Source organism: Pseudophryne corroboree, chromosome 11, assembly GCF_028390025.1.
Source record: "Pseudophryne corroboree isolate aPseCor3 chromosome 11, aPseCor3.hap2, whole genome shotgun sequence".
In the NCBI taxonomy this organism is placed as follows: Eukaryota; Metazoa; Chordata; class Amphibia; order Anura; family Myobatrachidae; genus Pseudophryne; species Pseudophryne corroboree.
In genome coordinates this window covers 33,962,136-33,981,144 of record NC_086454.1, presented here as the reverse complement: position 1 = coordinate 33,981,144, position 19,009 = coordinate 33,962,136, and the positions used below count along the sequence as shown (strand labels likewise).

The 19,009-nt window shown below is 48.9% G+C and overlaps 1 protein-coding gene across 1 annotated transcript in view; it reads right to left on the bottom strand.

Annotated features, from left to right (window-relative positions):
• Positions 1-19,009, bottom strand: part of PIK3C2A (phosphatidylinositol-4-phosphate 3-kinase catalytic subunit type 2 alpha) — a 136,347-nt gene that overhangs the window by 5,294 nt on the left and 112,044 nt on the right. Inside the window, exons 10-32 of the mRNA XM_063946450.1 lie at positions 17,480-17,626; positions 17,294-17,339; positions 17,003-17,210; positions 15,848-15,970; positions 12,868-13,035; positions 12,349-12,460; positions 11,907-12,049; positions 11,234-11,422; positions 11,051-11,147; positions 10,319-10,413; positions 9,847-10,027; positions 8,756-8,860; positions 8,480-8,572; positions 8,238-8,367; positions 7,762-7,898; positions 7,432-7,601; positions 6,485-6,641; positions 4,845-4,954; positions 4,536-4,740; positions 4,210-4,334; positions 3,302-3,419; positions 2,052-2,133; positions 1,858-1,967 (exon numbers count right to left, since the gene is read on the bottom strand). Coding sequence (XP_063802520.1) covers positions 1,858-1,967; positions 2,052-2,133; positions 3,302-3,419; positions 4,210-4,334; positions 4,536-4,740; positions 4,845-4,954; positions 6,485-6,641; positions 7,432-7,601; positions 7,762-7,898; positions 8,238-8,367; positions 8,480-8,572; positions 8,756-8,860; positions 9,847-10,027; positions 10,319-10,413; positions 11,051-11,147; positions 11,234-11,422; positions 11,907-12,049; positions 12,349-12,460; positions 12,868-13,035; positions 15,848-15,970; positions 17,003-17,210; positions 17,294-17,339; positions 17,480-17,626 — 3,051 coding nt within the window. The remainder of the gene's footprint in view (positions 1-1,857; positions 1,968-2,051; positions 2,134-3,301; positions 3,420-4,209; positions 4,335-4,535; positions 4,741-4,844; positions 4,955-6,484; positions 6,642-7,431; positions 7,602-7,761; positions 7,899-8,237; positions 8,368-8,479; positions 8,573-8,755; positions 8,861-9,846; positions 10,028-10,318; positions 10,414-11,050; positions 11,148-11,233; positions 11,423-11,906; positions 12,050-12,348; positions 12,461-12,867; positions 13,036-15,847; positions 15,971-17,002; positions 17,211-17,293; positions 17,340-17,479; positions 17,627-19,009) is intronic.

Here is a 19,009-nt window from a genome sequence, read left to right as displayed (position 1 = left end):
GTATCAATATTTTCCGACAGGGAATCTGACCACGCCGCTGCAGCACTGCACATCCATGCCGAAGCAATAGCTGGTCTCAGTATAATACCTGTGTGTGTATATACAGACTTCAGGATAGCCTCCTGCTTTCTATCAGCAGGTTCCTTTAGGGCGGCCGTATCCGGAGACGGTAGTGCCACCTTCTTTGACAAGCGTGTGAGTGCTTTATCCACCCTAGGGGATGTTTCCCAACGTGACCTATCCTCTGGCGGGAAAGGGTACGCCATTAGTAACCTTTTAGAAATTACCAGTTTCTTATCGGGGGAAGCCCACGCTTCTTCACCCACTTCATTTAATTCCTCAGATGGAGGAAAAACTACTGGTAGTTTTTTCTCTCCAAACAGAATACCCTTTTTTGTGGTACCTGGGGTATCATCAGAAATATGCAACACATTTTTCATTGCCTCAATCATATAACGTGTGGCCCTATTGGAAGTTACATTAGTCTCATCGTCGTCGACACTGGAGTCAGTATCCGTGTCGACATCTGTGTCTGCCATCTGAGGTAGCGGGCGTTTTAGAGCCCCTGATGGCTTTTGAGACGCCTGGGCAGGTACAGGCTGAGAAGCCGGCTGTCCCATATTTGGTATGTCGTCAAATCTTTTATGCAAGGAGTCGACACTGTCGCGTAATTCCTTCCACAAAACCATCCACTCAGGTGTCGACCCCGCAGGGGGTGACATCACATTTATCGGCATCTGCTCCGCCTCCACATCAAACATGTCGACACAGCCGTACCGACACACCGCACACACACAGGGAATGCTCTGACAGAGGACAGGACCCCACAAAGCCCTTTGGGGAGACAGAGAGAGAGAGTATGCCAGCACACACCAGAGCGCTATATAACACAGGGATTTACACTATAATTGAGTGTTTTCCCTTATAGCTGCTTATTATATATTTGCTGCGCCTAAATTTAGTGCCCCCCCTCTCTTTTTTACCCTTTTGTGCTTGAAACTGCAGGGGAGAGCCAGGGAGCGATCCTTCCAGCGGAGGTGTGAGGGAAAAATGGCGCCAGTGTGCTGAGGGAGATAGCCCCGCCCCTTTTTCAGCGGACTTTTCTCACGCTTTTTTCATGGATTCTGGCAGGGGTATTTATCACATATATAGCCTCTGGGACTATATATTGTGATGTTTTGCCAGCCAAGGTGTTAATATTGCTGCTCAGGGCGCCCCCCCCCCCCAGCGCCCTGCACCCATCAGTGACCGAAGTGTGAGGTGTGCATGAGGAGCAATGGCGCACAGCTGCAGTGCTGTGCGCTACCTTGTTGAAGACCAAAGTCTTCTGCCGCCGATTTCCAGGACCATCTTCATGCTTCTGGCTCTGTAAGGGGGACGGCGGCGCGGCTCCGGGACCGAACGATCAAGGTCGGGTCCTGTGTTCGATCCCTCTGGAGCTAATGGTGTCCAGTAGCCTAAGAAGCCCAAACTATCTCCAGTCAGGTAGGTTCGCTTCTTCTCCCCTTAGTCCCTCGTAGCAGTGAGTCTGTTGCCAGCAGATCTCACTGAAAATAAAAAACCTAACATATACTTTCTTTTCTAGGAGCTCAGGAGAGCCCCTAGTGTGCATCCAGCTCAGCCGGGCACAAGATTCTAACTGAAGTCTGGAGGAGGGTCATAGTGGGAGGAGCCAGTGCACACCAGTTAGACCAAAAGCTTTCTTTTAGTTGTGCCCAGTCTCCTGCGGAGCCGCTATTCCCCATGGTCCTTACGGAGTCCCAGCATCCACTTAGGACGTCAGAGAAATGGGCCCAAAGCAAGAGCAAAACCTGTCCAGAGGACTTACAGTCCCTAAAGCAAACGTCCGGTACTTACCAGTTCCTTTATGTGCATGACCATGATAAACAGGGTCCCGTTCCGATACGAGATAGACAATTTCACTTCCCCTTCAATCTTCCCGGATGTTGGACTCAAGGGAGGTTCTCCTTAAATAGGAATAAGGGTAAAGTTTAACACTGATCCCATGAAGTAATTCCAAGAGAGTTGAACACTACTTATTCCCTACATACCAATACCCTGGACGGCTACATCACATCCCTCTATCTTCTCATCTCGAGTCAGTGGGTGGAAGAAGGTGTAAACCAGATCACACTGTGAAGTAAGAGAGACATTTTAAGCGAGGGACAGGATTTTGTATTTACATCACTGTGAGCAGGGGACATGTCTGTTAAATCACCATGAATAGAAGGAGGAAAAGGTGTTCATACAAAAAATTGACACGGGTCACGTCTGTTTAAGTCAGTGTGAAATGAACGAGGGACAGGTCTGATGGTCACCATAAACTGAATGAGAGACATACTGGTGCCGATATCACCATGAGCTGTATGAAACTTGTCGGGGTTTTCTTCATCATCACAAGTTGGCACCTGACGGTGAAGTCTTTGATTTCACCTGAGACAGGTCGGTGTTCACATTTACAGTGAATGAGTAACCAATTCGTTCTCGACTTCACCGTGATGAGAGGCCAGGTCAGTGCTTTCACTGCCGTGAAAGAGGGCCAAGTCGGGGATGACCATACTGTGACCAGAGCACAAGCTAGTGTTGACCTCTCCGTTACGAGGGGAGCAGTTTGGTGATGACATCACCGTGATTAAGGGAGCAGGTTGGTATTTATGTCACAATATCTTTGTAGAGGGTAACAGCTGAATATGTTCATTAAAATGGGCTTTGGTGTCCCCTATGAATTCATCCACTAGTATCAGTGAATCATCTATATATAATTACTAATCCCAAAGTACATGTTGCTGTATATAACATAGCCACTAATAACATCACATGTGCACTTCTCTCTCTTCCCTCCTCTGTACTGGAACATTACGAAGCCCTGGGGATCATTCATCCCTATGGCAACACTGAAATCTGTTTCCACTGACACACAGTGAAAGAAAAAGTTTCAACCTGTTCCTAGGGCTGTTACAGTCTGTGCCGCCTCATTCTCTATCTGGCCCACTTAGAGCAATGGAGGGCATAAAAAACAGCGCAGGCATCGGCAGAAACCACGCTGGTTTCCATTACATGTTCTTTGCGTACTGTGCTTGTCTGTTGTGTTACAGACAGGTAATCTGCTGTGTGATACTTGCCACACAACCCTCTCCTGTACCCATAACCAGATGAAACAATTACCCATATACTTGTGCATTCGTAAGCCTCCTAATAAACCATCTCTGAGTTGAGACTTAGTGACGTTGAGCCGTTAGATTGCTACTAAATATGAACAACCAGTTTCAGACAGACAATCAACCAGCCAAAGACCACCTACCTCTGCTACTTCTGGGGAGCTGCTGAGCAAACTCTGAATGTAGCTGTTTAACTCCACTTTCCTCTTAGCGGCCACATCTTTTATATGAGTTCTTCCCAGGACCACCTTACTTGGAAACCTAGGAAGACAAGAGTGATGTGCAACTTCTATCCGTAACAGAGAGAATATGAAATACTGCCAGATGACTCAGTTACATGACGGGCGGTGGATGCTTCATCTGCATCATGAGTGTCAGGTAATAATATAGGAAACCGCGTCAGTCACCAGCGACACCGCCACTGTAACAAACAGACGTGAGAGCTGCCATCACCAGTCACAGCGGTTACCAAACACCACACATCAGCCTCATCTCTGTAACTCTGCTCCACTGGCTTCCACCATTAATAAGCAGGGACAGAATGGCCAGAAGACCGGGAAGCAGTAAGCTTCCCGACAGATGGGATCCCGGCGGTCGATATACCGACGCTGGGATCCCAAAGTAGGACGCAATGTCGGCGTCTAGATATAGACACTGCTCGGGAGGATGGTGTCACATTACCGACAGACGGCATCCCGATCGTCCTAACAGCGGGATGCGCTGGCGTTCTGCCGCGGGGGTGGGGGAAGGTTAGGTTTAGGCAGAAGAAGGGGGGTTAGGGTTGGGAAGGTTAGGGCTGGGGACCAGGGAGGGAGGGTTAGGCACATAGAAGCGGAGGTTAGGCATCAAGCGGCAAGGGTTAGGTAGCGGGGAAGGGAGGGTTAGGCACCAAGCGGTTAGGGTTAGGCACCACTGGGAAGGGTTAGGGGGCTTTCTGCTGGTCTGTCAGGATTATGATGAACGTTATGCCGCTGTCGGTATACTGACAGCCGGCATCCCATCCATCGGCAAATCATACTGAATCCAGAAGACCTGCTGAGCTGGCACTTACCCTGGCAGCTTCCATAGTGGAAACAGAATGCTCAGTTTGTTGTGCAGCTCCTGGAACTCATCAAATGTTCGGAAAACAAAGGCAGAATCCTCTTCTTTCTCTCTTATAACTCTCACTACGTAAATCTGCCGTAAAAACAGGAAGTCAGACATGAGCCGGATTCACAGAACCAGGATCCCTCAAGTGAGGACAAGACGGAAGCAGCTAAAGATTGTTGCGCACCCCTGCTACCCCCACTACCAGAGTGAAGGTCTTTATATCTGGACATAAACAAGCAGAACATTTATCATATATACCACAAAAGCCTCAGACAGCCGCAAACTCACGTAATACTTATCCGGATTGTATCGCTTGTGGTATGTATAGATTGAGGCCTCTCTAATGCACCCGTCTTGCTTTAGAGAATACGTTTTAGGGGAAAATGATAGAATGGCTTCATCGTTTGAAGGCAGACCAGAGAATCGCTGAGCCAGGTTGTGGATGAAGAAATTAAACTTTGTCGCGACACTCCCCAAACTGGACTCAATTAACCTAGATAAACACACAGTAACAAACACATGGAAATGTAACTTTGCTGATTTTATTCAGAAAAAATTAGACACTTCGGATCGTGCCCGTATAATTCCAGGTCTCACCTGGTAAAGAAAATAGTGGCTTCAGCGTCCGTGGCTTGCGGCTGCAGAGCGTCGTGGACGTATTTCAGATCTTGGAGACCTGTTAGTTCTGGCAGCCCAGAGGAAAGCATCTGGAAGATAAAGTATCAGTTACACAAGCCTAGTGCGGACATAATATACCAGCTTTCTAGACTGAGGGTGTATTTTATTCATTTATATAGCCTCAGCCCGAGAACGGCTTAAATATTACCTAGTTTTGCAATTATTGAAAAGCAACGCTGACTTGTTCATTGTTGTGTATGAATCTTATTACAGTAATAACACTTTGCGGATCGATATGTAGGGGCACCCTCGTATGGATAAATAGGGAAGATGCACTGTTACCATTGATTTGCCCCTGCCACCCCAGCAAGGCAGGAACCCCCGCCACCCAGGGCAATGCAGGCGACCCCGCCATAGAGGCATGCACACACACCATCACCGAGTTAGTAATAGCTGTGTGTGTGTGTAAGAGTGGTAAGAGGATATGTAGGGTGACCTTTATATGGAATAATTGGGTAGATGAAGTGTGTTACCGTTGAGTTGTTGGCAGACGTGAGAGTGCAAGGCAGTAGCATGTATGCCTCGGAGAGGCAGGCACCCCGGGCAAGGCAGGCACCCTCATCACCACCACCGGTTAGTACCAGCTGTGTGTGAGACAGAGGTAAGAGGGTACGTAGGTTGACCTTCCTTTAGATAAATGGGGTCAATACAGTGCGTCGTCGCCGAGTTGCTTCTAGGCATGTGTGTGTGAGGCAGTAGCATGTATGGAATGCACAGTGCAGAGTATAAAGCATCAGAACGATGTGTATAAGAACAGTGAAATAATGCAAATATTAAGGTGCCTGTTGTAGAACACAATGAACATGTGATCCCAAAATCGAATCAAGGGTTTTATATGCGGTAAAGTTCTGCGCAGACTGCATACAAACACCACATAAAAACACGAGATAAAGCAGATTTTTTAACATGGTCTCTGAATGATGCTATATTATGCTGCACATATTAGTGACATGCGTTTACATCTCTTTCCTGTGACTAGAGCGCACCGCCTGGAACCTACACTCCAAAGTGTCTGGAGATAGTGTCACTTATATAGAATGTCTCTCTCATCAGAGCTTTGGTTGGGTTACAGGGAGATGGTGGAACACACGGTCCAGAATGTTTCTTCCCGATGATGGAAAATTAGAACATTCCCTATGGCCTTATCAACATGGACAGGGTAAATGTGGGAGTATGTAGGAAGCCTATTTACTATGTTGAACTGGAGACAGAAAAGGGGTGAATATAATATTGGGAGATTGGTATTTATTGGCAACATGACTATACAGTGTGGATCTTTATTATATGGGTCACAGATGGGATTACTAGCCCTAGCACGCATAGGTTGAGGCGTATCACTTGGAGACAGCACAATAAGCTGCACATCAGGGTAATTGTTCTGCAAAGGGAAAGGTGACACAACGGAGATCATACTGTCTATAATCACACGCAATGGATGCAGGAACAGGCTGTAACGCTCCGTACCACCGTGCACTAAGAGCCCAGTGCATAATGTAAGGGAATCCTCTCTGCTGAGTGCACATGGTTATGGCATAACAACATGTTCTAGGTACACGCACCAGTGACAGCAGGTTCAGGAAGAGGTTGGTGTGTTTTCTGAGCAGGTTATAAGCCTGACAGCACAGGTCCACGAACAGCTGGAAGCGACTGGTGGGCTTCTCCCCTCCGTTAATGACATATGCCATGTCTGATGTCAGCACAAAAGGTGCACGGTCTCTGCAAACAAGGAGATCAGCCACCATCACACAAGTTGTTTCCCAGACTTTAAATCACACAGTAAATAACAAGATAACTACCTAACACTTCAGTCTGGAAGCAGAGGACATGCAGAGATATAAAGAAGCAGCCAATCAGCTCCTAGCTGCCATGTTACAGGATGTTTGAAAAACGACAGCTAAGAACTCATTGGCTGGTACTTTATCTCTCTCCACTTTATCACTTTTTAATGCTTAATACATTTGTCCCAATATTTCATGCCAGGATGATGGGTAAAATCACAGATTTGCAGTCGCTGACAGGCTCGGACCTATGGTGGCCAATCCCGGGCCATTTTTTCAATCCCGTGTATCGGGATTGAAAATATGGTCAATCCTGGGATTGGCTTTTCCCTATGTGTCCTCCCCTCTTGCCCCACACACATAACTCACCATAAGACGGGGGCGGGAGGGTGGGACACATCCTTCGTGCTTGGCGGCGGATGGCTGATTGCGCAGTGTGACCTGTGACTGCGCGTCACGCTGCACAGGAGGAGCCGGGCAGCATCTGAGCGTCCTGGGGACGGCTTTAAAAACACAAAGGGCCACGAGCCCTCAATCCACCAGGATTTGAGCTTCCAATCCCGGGATTAAATCCCGGACGATTTTTGGCCTAAATCCCGGGATCCTGCGATTGGCCACCCTACTCGGACCTAGCAGGTCACATTTTCTCATTTATGTACTAAATAAACTGAAACAAGTCAGTTTCTCACAAACCTGGGAGAGTTACTATGTAAGAATGTGCAGAATACCTCTTAAAACTCCCAAACATCTGTGCGTGCCCCAGGAATTTGCCAAAGTCGATATGAAACATGTGTCCTGTGCTGCGCAGCATGATGTTATCGTTATGGCGGTCACAGATCCCCAGCACGTATGTGGCCACGCAGCAGCCGGCACAAGAGTAGATAAAGTTTTCAGATGCCTGTACACAAAGAAAGGGAAAGAGAGACACTGTAACAAGCAGCACACACTTCAAGGTCTCATTGCTTTGGAAAAGCACAAAACGTGATTATCACCTGAACAAATCAGAGGACCCCACTTTGGATCCAGCTGGAGCATTGCTACCAACGTCCCCACATTACCTTCTCGTACTCTTCTTCAGATGGGTTATACTTCCGCAGCCATTCAGCCAGAGGTTTGTCCTTGAAGGAGCCGGTGACACCGTACTCAACCTGGATCTTTCTCAGTGTGTCCGAGGACAGCACCAGTTCCACCAGACCTGGACAAAGAAATGGGAGCCATTAACTGGGGATGCCGGAAAACCAGGATTGTCGGCTCACACAAACTAACAGAACCTGGACTGTCCGTTATTGGTTCCGCTTGATTCCCGGCACAGTAAAAGATTTAAGTTCTACTCAGCTCACACTCTTATTTCTACCTACATAGATGACATTTATGCTGCCACGCAAAGCTGGTACCATGTACAATATTGGTAAAAGCAAGCTCGGGTGTATTTCTTTTCTGTTCTAGATTGTGGCGTGGACCTTTTCTTTTTCCCTTGGTAGTATTTAGGTGGACCTCACCTTTACCCTAGTACACGTATATATCACAAACACACCTCTGTCCTTGCCAGTAGAGAGACATTTGAAGATGACCATCCGCATGTCTAGCCCTTCCTGTAACCAGAGCTTGTCCATCATCTTAATCATCTGCAGAGCCAGCATGTCCTGACGTAAGTCTTCTCCCACCTCAAAGACAAGCACAGAGTTACGCATTTCGTTTCAGACCTAAGAACCAGTTTTGTTTGTAAAATTATTATTTTTTTTTTTACGTATCGGACAACCCTGACGGGAATGCTACCTTAAACATGAAGTTGATTTCCTCCCCCAGCGGATCAGCGTTCACCATGGTTACTTTCAGGGGAACTGCATTAGAGTTAAAGAAGGAGCATGCCTGCAGTGAGTAAAGACAGATGATGAAGACACTTGGTAAGAGGGCGTACTGTAATACAAGTACGTACTCCTTGACTGGTAGTACTTGTGCTAAACGAGCGGGTGATGTGAGGACATTAAGCTTCCACCATCCAGTACAGTGTTGGCGATGCCTTCCACAGGAGTACTGCCGTTTAGAACCCACCTTGACATTGAGCTCTTTGGCTTCTAGGCTGGCGTTGAGCGGCAGGCGAATGTTGTTCTTCCTGAAGAGAAGTTGCACACGTTCCATTCCCTCCTGGAGAACCACCTGCACTAATACAACACAGAATTATCTGTAAATAACAAATAACTCACTGAGTGCGTATGAGCAGGATACGTCTATCAGAAATCTCTGATCAGATATGAAACATTTGACATGGCTTTATCAATGTCCAGGTGATATGAAAATACTGAGTAGCATGTCATAGCCAGGAAATTATATTGTTCTTGATCACGTGCAACTATTAATTACATAACAATATCTATGAAAGCTCCCTGCATGTGCATTTTGGGTGGCTATGTGCAGGGGGTCATCTCCTGCTAGTGATGGCTTTGTACCCATCTGTCACACCTGGTGCAAGTCACCACGGTATAGGGAGGAATAGCACACATCTATGTAAATATATACATATACTCTCCCAGTTATATCTCTGTCCTTACCTCCCTTTACACTCCCGCCCTCTTCGCTCTGCTAATGCACGCCGCCTCTCCTGCCTACTGATTACCCTCCTCCCACTCCGACCTCCAAGATTTTGCACGTGCTGCTCCCTTTCTCTGGAATTCTCTACCTCTCCCCCTCAGACTCTCCACAAAACCACAAAACTTCAAACAGGCTCTCAAGACCCACTTCTTCACCAAACCCAGCCATCTCTCATCCTAAGACCTCTCTGTGGCCTATGCTCACTTTCTACCCCACCTGTGTCACCCTCCTCTTTAGAATGTAAGCTTTCACGAGCAGGGCCCTCTTCCCTCATGTGCTTTTATGTCTCTTACTAAACCTATATTCTTTTCAATTCTTCTTTTTGACGGCACCAAATCCCTCGGTTTTCTGGCACCCGGATACTTATTTCAGTGCTGTTCACTGACGCAGCTATGTTTATATACCCTGTACTTGTCCTATATTGTATTGAACTGTAAGCCACTGTCTTCTTGTTTTGCTTATTTGTTTACTCTAATTGGGCGCTGCAGATCCCATGTGGCGCCATATAAATAACGGATAATAATTATATATATATAAATAAATATGAGTCTGACCGGTCTCGCTGAGCCATTCGCTTGTCGAACTTTTTCTGCGACAACGCCAAGCAGCTGGGTGAGTCTGGTCTGCTTCTCTAGCTCCTGGCGCAGACCCATCCCGCTTATGGAGAGCAGAGCTCCAAGAATCTGCTCATAGCGGGTCCCAAAGTGGGGGTCACTGAGAGAGTCCTTCAGTAGCCTGAAACAAGAGCCCCGATTACAGTTCTATCTGGAAGGACAATGTAAGAATTCAGTGACATAGTTTAATAATCGTACGCTCTGTGCTAGGCTCAGGAACCCACCACTTAGCAATGAAAAGGGGAAAATCTCTGTCTGCTGTACTCTCGGCGACACTTCTCATGCCCTCTGACCTGTCTGCATGCACTTATTAAACGGTCTCTTTTTAGACCTCTAAAGATATGGAAACTTCAGTAACCGTAATAGGGACAGGCTAAATATAGGGGACACAGAAATAGGAAGGAGCACTCACCAGTACAAGTAATGAGCAACTCGGATATTTCCCAGAGCACGAGACAGCAGGAACCGCACTAAGGAATTGTCCAGGTAGATTTCAGCTTTTAAAGCCTAAAAACCAGACATATTAATATTCAGACGTGTTCATGTGTTTTACACAGCTACTCTAAAAACACGTCGAAAAAGTTTAAATCGACATAACCCAGAAGTAAACGTTTCCAACATATGTAGGTAGGTGTGTGCAGTCCTGATCATTACAAAGGGCACGCTTCATATTTTTACCCAAACCCGATGGTTTGCATACGAATGCGATGTTTGGGGATCTGCGCAGGCGCATCTGCAGAACTGGTCTTGCAATGTCGCTTGCAGCCCTTCCGTCAGCCACAGCATGACTGATCATGCTGCGGGGGTTTTGGGGGTGGCACCTGGCACCGTTCTTTAAAACAGGAACATGTTGTCCCCATTTTGAAGGCGTGATGGGTCCATGGTCTGTATTGTCAGAAGCAGACTTCCCGGATCCATATGTCTGACTAGTGCCTACAAACATCGCAAATCCATGGTGATCCGAGGCTGTGTCTCAGATGCAGCACTCGGATCCTTGCAAATGCTAACCGGAGGAATCTATCTCCTACAGACGCCTCGTGCTGCCTTTGCTTTTTAGTTAGACGGAATTGCGGCTGTGCAATTCCTTGCAAACATGAACCAGGCCCATAGCACGCACGCGGCTAACAGCAGTGACAATCCCAACCTGTACAAACTGCGGGAGAAGGTCCACCAGCTCATCATCACTCAAACCCTCTTGGATCCATTTGACAGCTGTCGTGCGCACTTCCTGGTCTGCGAACCTGGTGGGTGACAATCATCATTACAATTACCCATTGTCCCCTGAAAGAAGCTTAAGGAAGCTCCCGTGTAGAGAGGCCGCGCTCACCTGGAGTCCAGCAGTTCCAGGGCACACACCGGGTTCAGGGGCGGCCATGAGCTGATCAGGGCATAGATGTCTCCTAGGTACGACACGTCCCACTTTGGGGCACTGGCCAGTATCTTAGGGAGGCAGTCTTTGTGGCTGTGGCAGTAGGAACGCTTTTCCCATAGGAACACTTTATCTTCTTTAGGCATCCTGCGGATAAAGGGGCGAGTAACATACAATATGTCAGGATCGGTTCAGGGTCTCTCCAAAATTACTTTTCATGTCATTTTGTGACATTTCGTTGTAACATATGTTGGAGCTTTATAAATGGAAGATCGTAATTGTATCACAAATAAAAACCACTGTGCGTGTGCAGCTTAAGTCACTGGAAACAGTAGCACAGTCGCCCCCTTTGTGTTACGTTTTAAGTGGTGTCGGACTGTTCTTCCCACGCCAGCGAGTAACCGTCTGCCACTCGCAGGAGCATTTCCCGTGCGGTGGGATTTACACGCCGGGTGCGGAGAGACACCGTCTCACACCTGTGTCAGTACAACAGTAAGAGCACAGCAGGTACATTCCCTTCAGGTTCAAGCCTCTGCTACGTGATCAATGAGCAAGACCAATGCCCTCTCCTCTTTACTACTACCGATGCTGCACTCTTTTTACTCCATAGGGTGATTATAGGATCACTTACCCAGACGGGTACTCTCTGGTTATGAGGGAGAGGAGGCGGCTCTTGTTGTCTTTGTCCAGCGTCTCTATGTTCTGCGGAACGCAGGTACCCGTTGGTTCTGGAGCTTTGTACACGATATCAAAGGCCGGAGAAGGAAAATCAACCTTGAATGAAAGATAGAGGTTATAACATAGCACCATGACCGTTTCTGAGAAGCACTATGGATTGTAGACGGATATAAATTGCATAGGCGCCCAGACGCGATGGTAGACCGTAGAGCTATAGGACATAGAACCTCTAATGATGCGACTAAACCTACAGAAACAGGTTTTATGGAGACACATTTTGCAGGTTTCATCTTTGGATGACTAATTTGGTGGAATACACAGGACCTCCTGGTCAGCACTGTGCGCTGTAACATTCTACGGCAACTCAAACTAGCAGAGGGTCCACATAGTCTCACCTGCAGCGCCAACTTCTGCATTGGCGTGGTCTTTCTGCCCATGGTGCCAGGCGTTGTGCTGGAGATTAAGGATGTCCACAGGTTTAGCAGCTTGGTTCCACTCGTCAGTATCCTGGGAGAGTCAGAGTTACAGCAATGTGTACTGAGAACTGGAAACCTGATCACTGCAGCCTAAACAGTACGGATCACTCACAAATATTAATTCCCAGAGGCTGGCAGGAGCGCCAGGCAATGCTGCATCTCTGGGCAGAGCATCTGGGGAAAATGCTCATTAACCTGATAGTAGCGTTATGAGTAGGAATGAGGCTGTTCACACGGCTCTTGCTGCACTCCGTGCGCCAATCTGGCTGCGAAATAGTGGTCTGTGAACTGCAGGATGAGGAGCCCATAACACTCCACTTTAGGATAGTGCATTTTAGTCCAGGGGACGCACAACAGATGACTTCTGTAACCCCACAATAGTCCATCACGTTCTGCTTTCCCCTATAACAGCTACATAGTTGTATCAGGATCACTTACCTCTTGAATGTGAAGAGCGGCAAAGACACCTGGCCCAGCATCTCAGGCCCCTTCCTCTGCTTATTGGAGTCTGGGGACCCCCCACTGTTTGTGTTAAATATCCCGTACAGTCTAAGCAGCAGAACAGACTCCTGGGGCAGCTGTGCGATTTGTATGGGAAAAATGATGCTAAAAAAACAGAATAAATGCAGCTCTTACTTACACTAACAATAAGTATAACGCGTAATATAAGAGTAATATAGCCCGTACTATAACAGTAATATAACCGTAATATAGCCCGTACTATAACAATAAATATAACGCGTAATATAAGAGTAATATAGCCCGTACTATAACAGTAATATAGCCCGTACTATAACAATAAATATAACGCGTAATATAGCCCGTACTATAACAATAAATATAACGCGTAATATAAGAGTAATATAGCCCGTACTATAACAATAAATATAACGCGTAATATAAGAGTAATATAGCCCGTACTATAACAATAAATATAACGCGTAATATAACCGTAATATAGCCCGTACTATAACAATAAATATAACGCGTAATATAAGAGTAATATAGCCCGTACTATAACAGTAATATAAGAGTGATATAGCCCGTACTATAACAATAAATATAACCAGTAACATAACAGTAATATAGCCCGTACTATAACAATAAATATAACCCGTTCCCACATTATTAAAAAATCACTTGATGCAAAAGCGGAGCAAACCCGCTGCATGGCGATATAAAGGGCAAATAGTAATAGATGCACCAACCTGCTGAGTATAACACAGGACGGGGCACGCGGGCGCCTCCATGTTACACAGGACGGGGCACGCGGGGGCCTCCATGTTACACAGGACGGGGCACGCGGGGGCCTCCATGTTACACAGGACGGGGCACGCGGGGGGCCTCCATGTTACACAGGACGGGGCACGCGGGGGGCCTCCATGTTACACAGGACGGGGCACGCGGGGGGCCTCCATATTACACAGGACGGGGCACGCGGGGGGCCTCCATATTACACAGGACGGGGCACGCGGGGGGCCTCCATATTACACAGGACGGGGCACGCGGGGGGCCTCCATATTACACAGGACGGGGCACGCGGGGGGCCTCCATATTACACAGGACGGGGCACGCGGGGGGCCTCCATATTACACAGGACGGGGCACGCGGGGGGCCTCCATATTACACAGGACGGGGCACGCGGGGGGCCTCCAAATTACACAGGACGGGGCACGCGGGGGGCCTCCAAATTACACAGGACGGGGCACGCGGGGGGCCTCCAAATTACACAGGACGGGGCACGCGGGGGGCCTCCAAATTACACAGGACGGGGCACGCGGGGGGCCTCCAAATTACACAGGACGGGGCACGCGGGGGGCCTCCAAATTACACAGGACGGGGCACGCGGGGGGCCTCCAAATTACACAGGACGGGGCACGCGGGGGGCCTCCAAATTACACAGGACGGGGCACGCGGGGGGCCTCCAAATTACACAGGACGGGGCACGCGGGGGGCCTCCAAATTACACAGGACGGGGCACGCGGGGGGCCTCCAAATTACACAGGACGGGGCAGGCGGGGGGCCTCCATATTACACAGGACGGGGCAGGCGGGGGGCCTCCATATTACACAGGACGGGGCAGGCTGGGGGCCTCCATATTACACAGGACGGGGCAGGCGGGGGGCCTCCATATTACACAGGACGGGGCACGCGGGGGGCCTCCATATTACACAGGACGGGGCACCTCCATATTACACAGGGCGGGGCACGCGGGGGGCCTCTATATAACACAGGACGGGGCACGCGGGGGCCTCCATATTACACAGGACGGGGCAGGCGGGGGGCCTCCATATTACACAGGACGGGGCAGGCGGGGGGCCTCCATATTACACAGGACGGGGCAGGCGGGGGGCCTCCATATTACACAGGACGGGGCAGGCGGGGGGCCTCCATATTACACAGGACGGGGCACGCGGGGGGCCTCCACATTACACAGGACGGGGCACCTCCATATTACACAGGACGGGGCACGCGGGCGCCTCCATGTTACACAGGACGGGGCACGCGGGCGCCTCCATGTTACACAGGACGGGGCACGCGGGGGCCTCCATGTTACACAGGACGGGGCACGCGGGGGGCCTCCATATTACACAGGACGGGGCACGCGGGGGGCCTCCATATTACACAGGACGGGGCACGCGGGGGGCCTCCATATTACACAGGACGGGGCACGCGGGCGCCTCCATGTTACACAGGACGGGGCACGCGGGCGCCTCCATGTTACACAGGACGGGGCACGCGGGCGCCTCCATGTTACACAGGACGGGGCACGCGGGGACCTCCATGTTACACAGGACGGGGCACGTGGGGGCCTCCATATTACACAGGACGGGGCACGCGGGGGGCCTCCATATTACACAGGACGGGGCACGCGGGGGGCCTCCATATTACACAGGACGGGGCACGCGGGGGGCCTCCATATTACACAGGACGGGGCACGCGGGCGCCTCCATATTACACAGGACGGGGCACGCGGGCGCCTCCATATTACACAGGACGGGGCACTCGGGGACCTCCATATTACACAGGACGGGGCACACGGGGACCTCCATATTACACAGGACGGGGCACGCGGGGACCTCCATATTACACAGGACGGGGCACGCGGGGACCTCCATATTACACAGGACGGGGCACACGGGGGGGCCTCCATATTACACAGGAGGGGGTACACAGGGAAATCCATATTACACAAGACGGGGCACACAGGGAAATCCATTACACAGCACGAGGCACGCAGGAACTTCTTTATTACACGGGACAGGGCACAAAGTGACCTACATACACCACACAGCATAGTATACACTGACCTCTACATTACACAGGGAAATGCCGGGAATACAATGTTCTCTATATAACACCCACATGACACAGTGTACAGTAATACAATCACTGATGGATCATACCAGATACTTACAGTTCGTCCCATTTAACGAGATAGAAGAAACTCTTGTATGTTCCAACTTTCTTAGACTGGACCGGTTTAAACATATCTCTCCCATTGTGCAGCAGGGAACAGATTAAATAATACTTTTCAAAGCTAAAATACAAAAAAAAAAAAAAATTTTACGACCAGCCAGAATAAGTCAGGAGACAAGGATTGGGCCTGTCACACTCACTGGGAAGCCAATGAAATCAGCTTTAATGCCTAAAAATGTCTCCATCTTTTTAATCACCGTTATTTATGGTAATAAGGCGTCCGCTGTCCAGCAAACTCCACTCTGACGCGACGGAGACAGTCTACTGATTAACTGAACGAAAGCCCAGAATGGTTTCTATAGAAATATTATATATCCCCATCTACCTCCCTTCCAAGCTCTCGCAATGGAGGATAAACTTTTCCACAGCCAAATACCGCTGATTCAACAATTCCCAGTGATTAGATTAAGTGCTGAAAGAAATATACGATCATTCACATTTGAGAGGCATCCAATAGTCGCCAGTGCGTGTCGGTAACTCAGCCAGTCCTCCTCCGTGGGTCACCACTTCCGCTGCAGTGCTAATACAGTCTTCCGCTCCTAGGGCCCGATCAGAGGGGACTGCGTGGTCCTGATGGTGTCCGCTGTAATTATTTCAGGTACACAACAAGGAGAAGTGTACTGAAAATGTATTGGGCGTTCCAGGGTAGTGGAAGGAAGGTGTCTTTGCGGACGAGCGGAGACGGCCCGTTAGGGTCATGATAATTTGGGGCCTGTTTCTGGTGACACGGATCTTGGACTTATTACTGGATGTTGGTTCCTGTGTGGCCAGGAGTTCTGCTACCATTATCAGATAAGCCTCGGTACTTGTACATTACACATTAATGGTTTTGGAGGACACCAAACAGGAGATGATCACCACATTGATGAGCAATTATCTTGCACAAGTATTTGTGGATACATATTTCTGAAAACGGATAGCATCACGCTGACAGGTGGGAGGCGGAGGAGAGCCAATACCGAAATAAGAATAAAGCACAATTGTGCTTTTGCCAATTAGGTCTCAAACTCAAGACATCACCACGATTATATTAAACAGTGACCTCCAAGTGTAACAGCGCTATGACAAAGAAGACAGGGAACAGTCTCCTCACCTGGACACCCAACCTGTGGGGATCCCATGTGCAGCAAATATAGTGAACTGGAGATGGTCAGCGGAGGTCCGAGCTTCTTTGAGGGGCCTGCCGTCACTGGGGTCCTTGGTGGGGGTGCAGGAGTTCAGATGTAGCTGCAGCAGCTTGTGAACAGCAGTAGTTAACTGGCTTAAACTTTCTTGCAAAGGACTCTCACACGGTGGAGTACCTAAGGGTTACACATGAATACTCAGCCTTTATTTCCTCCTACCTACACCAGGATATACAGGTTATAATTTCCTTTATACTGACCATCTGAGGCACTGTGGTTATATCCGGCAGCGGGACTGGGGGGACCCTAAAAACACAAACGGCAGAATTACATGAAATGCAATGTGACGCATGAACAAGGAAATATTTCGCCATACGGACACAATATACATTCGCCAACAGGTGCTCATAGAGAACTTCCCACTGAAGACCAAGTTTCCGCTGTACCTCCACGCTGCGGCTCCGAGGCAGGTTCACGGCTCTCCGCAGCTTCTTGACGCACTCTGTAATAGACGGGGTCTCCACGCGGTCCACAGTCTTGCAGATATTTCTTACCAGTTTGATGACTTGGTCAGCAGCTCTGTACGGGTTACTCTGGAAAACATGACAGACAACAGTAACGTAATGCAAAACTGGAAAGAAGGCAGAAGCCCCCCGGAAGAGTAAATAGCGGGCAGCAGCCAGACCACAATTGGCTCATAAAATACGTAGCTCCTTATTTGCCTCTTCTACCACTTCAGAAAGGTTGTGGTTTGTTTAAACTAGATAAGAATCTATGGCCCCCCATTTATCAAGCTGCGGAGAGTGGTAAATAGCAGTCATAAAGGACCAACCAATCAGCTCCTAACGGTCATGTTACAGGCTGTGCTTGAAAAATAACAGATAGGAGCTGATCGGTTGGTATTTTATCACCATGCTATTTATCACTTCTTTAAGGCTTAATACATCTGCCTTATGTTCTTTGCCAGAACCACTAGTTTCATTGTCCCAAAATACATATAAAAAGCAGCTGTATGGAGGAGACACGTTCTTTGCTGGTCTGTATTAAAAGATCGACAATGAATAGGTCGCTGTCAGTACGTTGACACCATAAGGTCAACGTGTTAGGTTGACAGGGTTTAAAGGTCGGTATGGAAAAAGGTTGACAGTACAAAAGGTGGATCCGTATATTTTTTTTGGGGGGTGACACTTTGGATGTTCACAGGTTACTATTCCTGATCGTAGTCCACGTGGATAGTAAATTATGAAATAATTGCTAACCTGTAGTACAGTCAAACGTTTGTACCTGTCGTCCTACTGACTGTCATCCAGAACCTTTATATGCTGCCCTTTTTATACATATCATAACCACCTATTTCTTCTATGTATCTCAACAGATCAGACCTGGACACTGAGGGGTATATTCAATTAGGGTCGAAAGCTGCCGTATGTCGAGAAGACGTCAGTTTTCGACTTTTTAAGGTCGAATCGTGATTCGACCTATTCAATCCCAAGCATTTTTATTCGACAAGTCGTGGAATTCGACTTGTCGAATAGTACGTGAATCGGCGGTATAGCTGCCGTGTCACGTACTTTTGAGGATTACGGGGCCAAATTCGACAGGATTTGGCCCTGTTTCCGACCATTTCAGGGATGTGGGACCCAGAGGAGGAGAGGGGGTGGGGGGGGGGGGTGGGGGGAGCCGCGGGACAGCCGCGGACATACAGGGGAGAGCAGCGCTGTAGGAGGATGTGTCACAGCCGCGCCGCTCACGGCAGCGTCCACCCGGCTCCAGCAAGTGAGGTCACGCTTGCTGGAGCCGGGTGAACACTGCCGTGAGGTCAGGCGGCTGTGTGACATCCTCCTGCAGCGCTGCTGTAACGCTGCTCTCCTCCGTCTGCCGGCGGCTGTCCCCCGCTGGTCTCCCCACGGCTCCCCCCCCTCTCCTCCTCTGGGTCCCTCATCTCAATTCGACTTTTTAAAAGTCGAATTGAGATG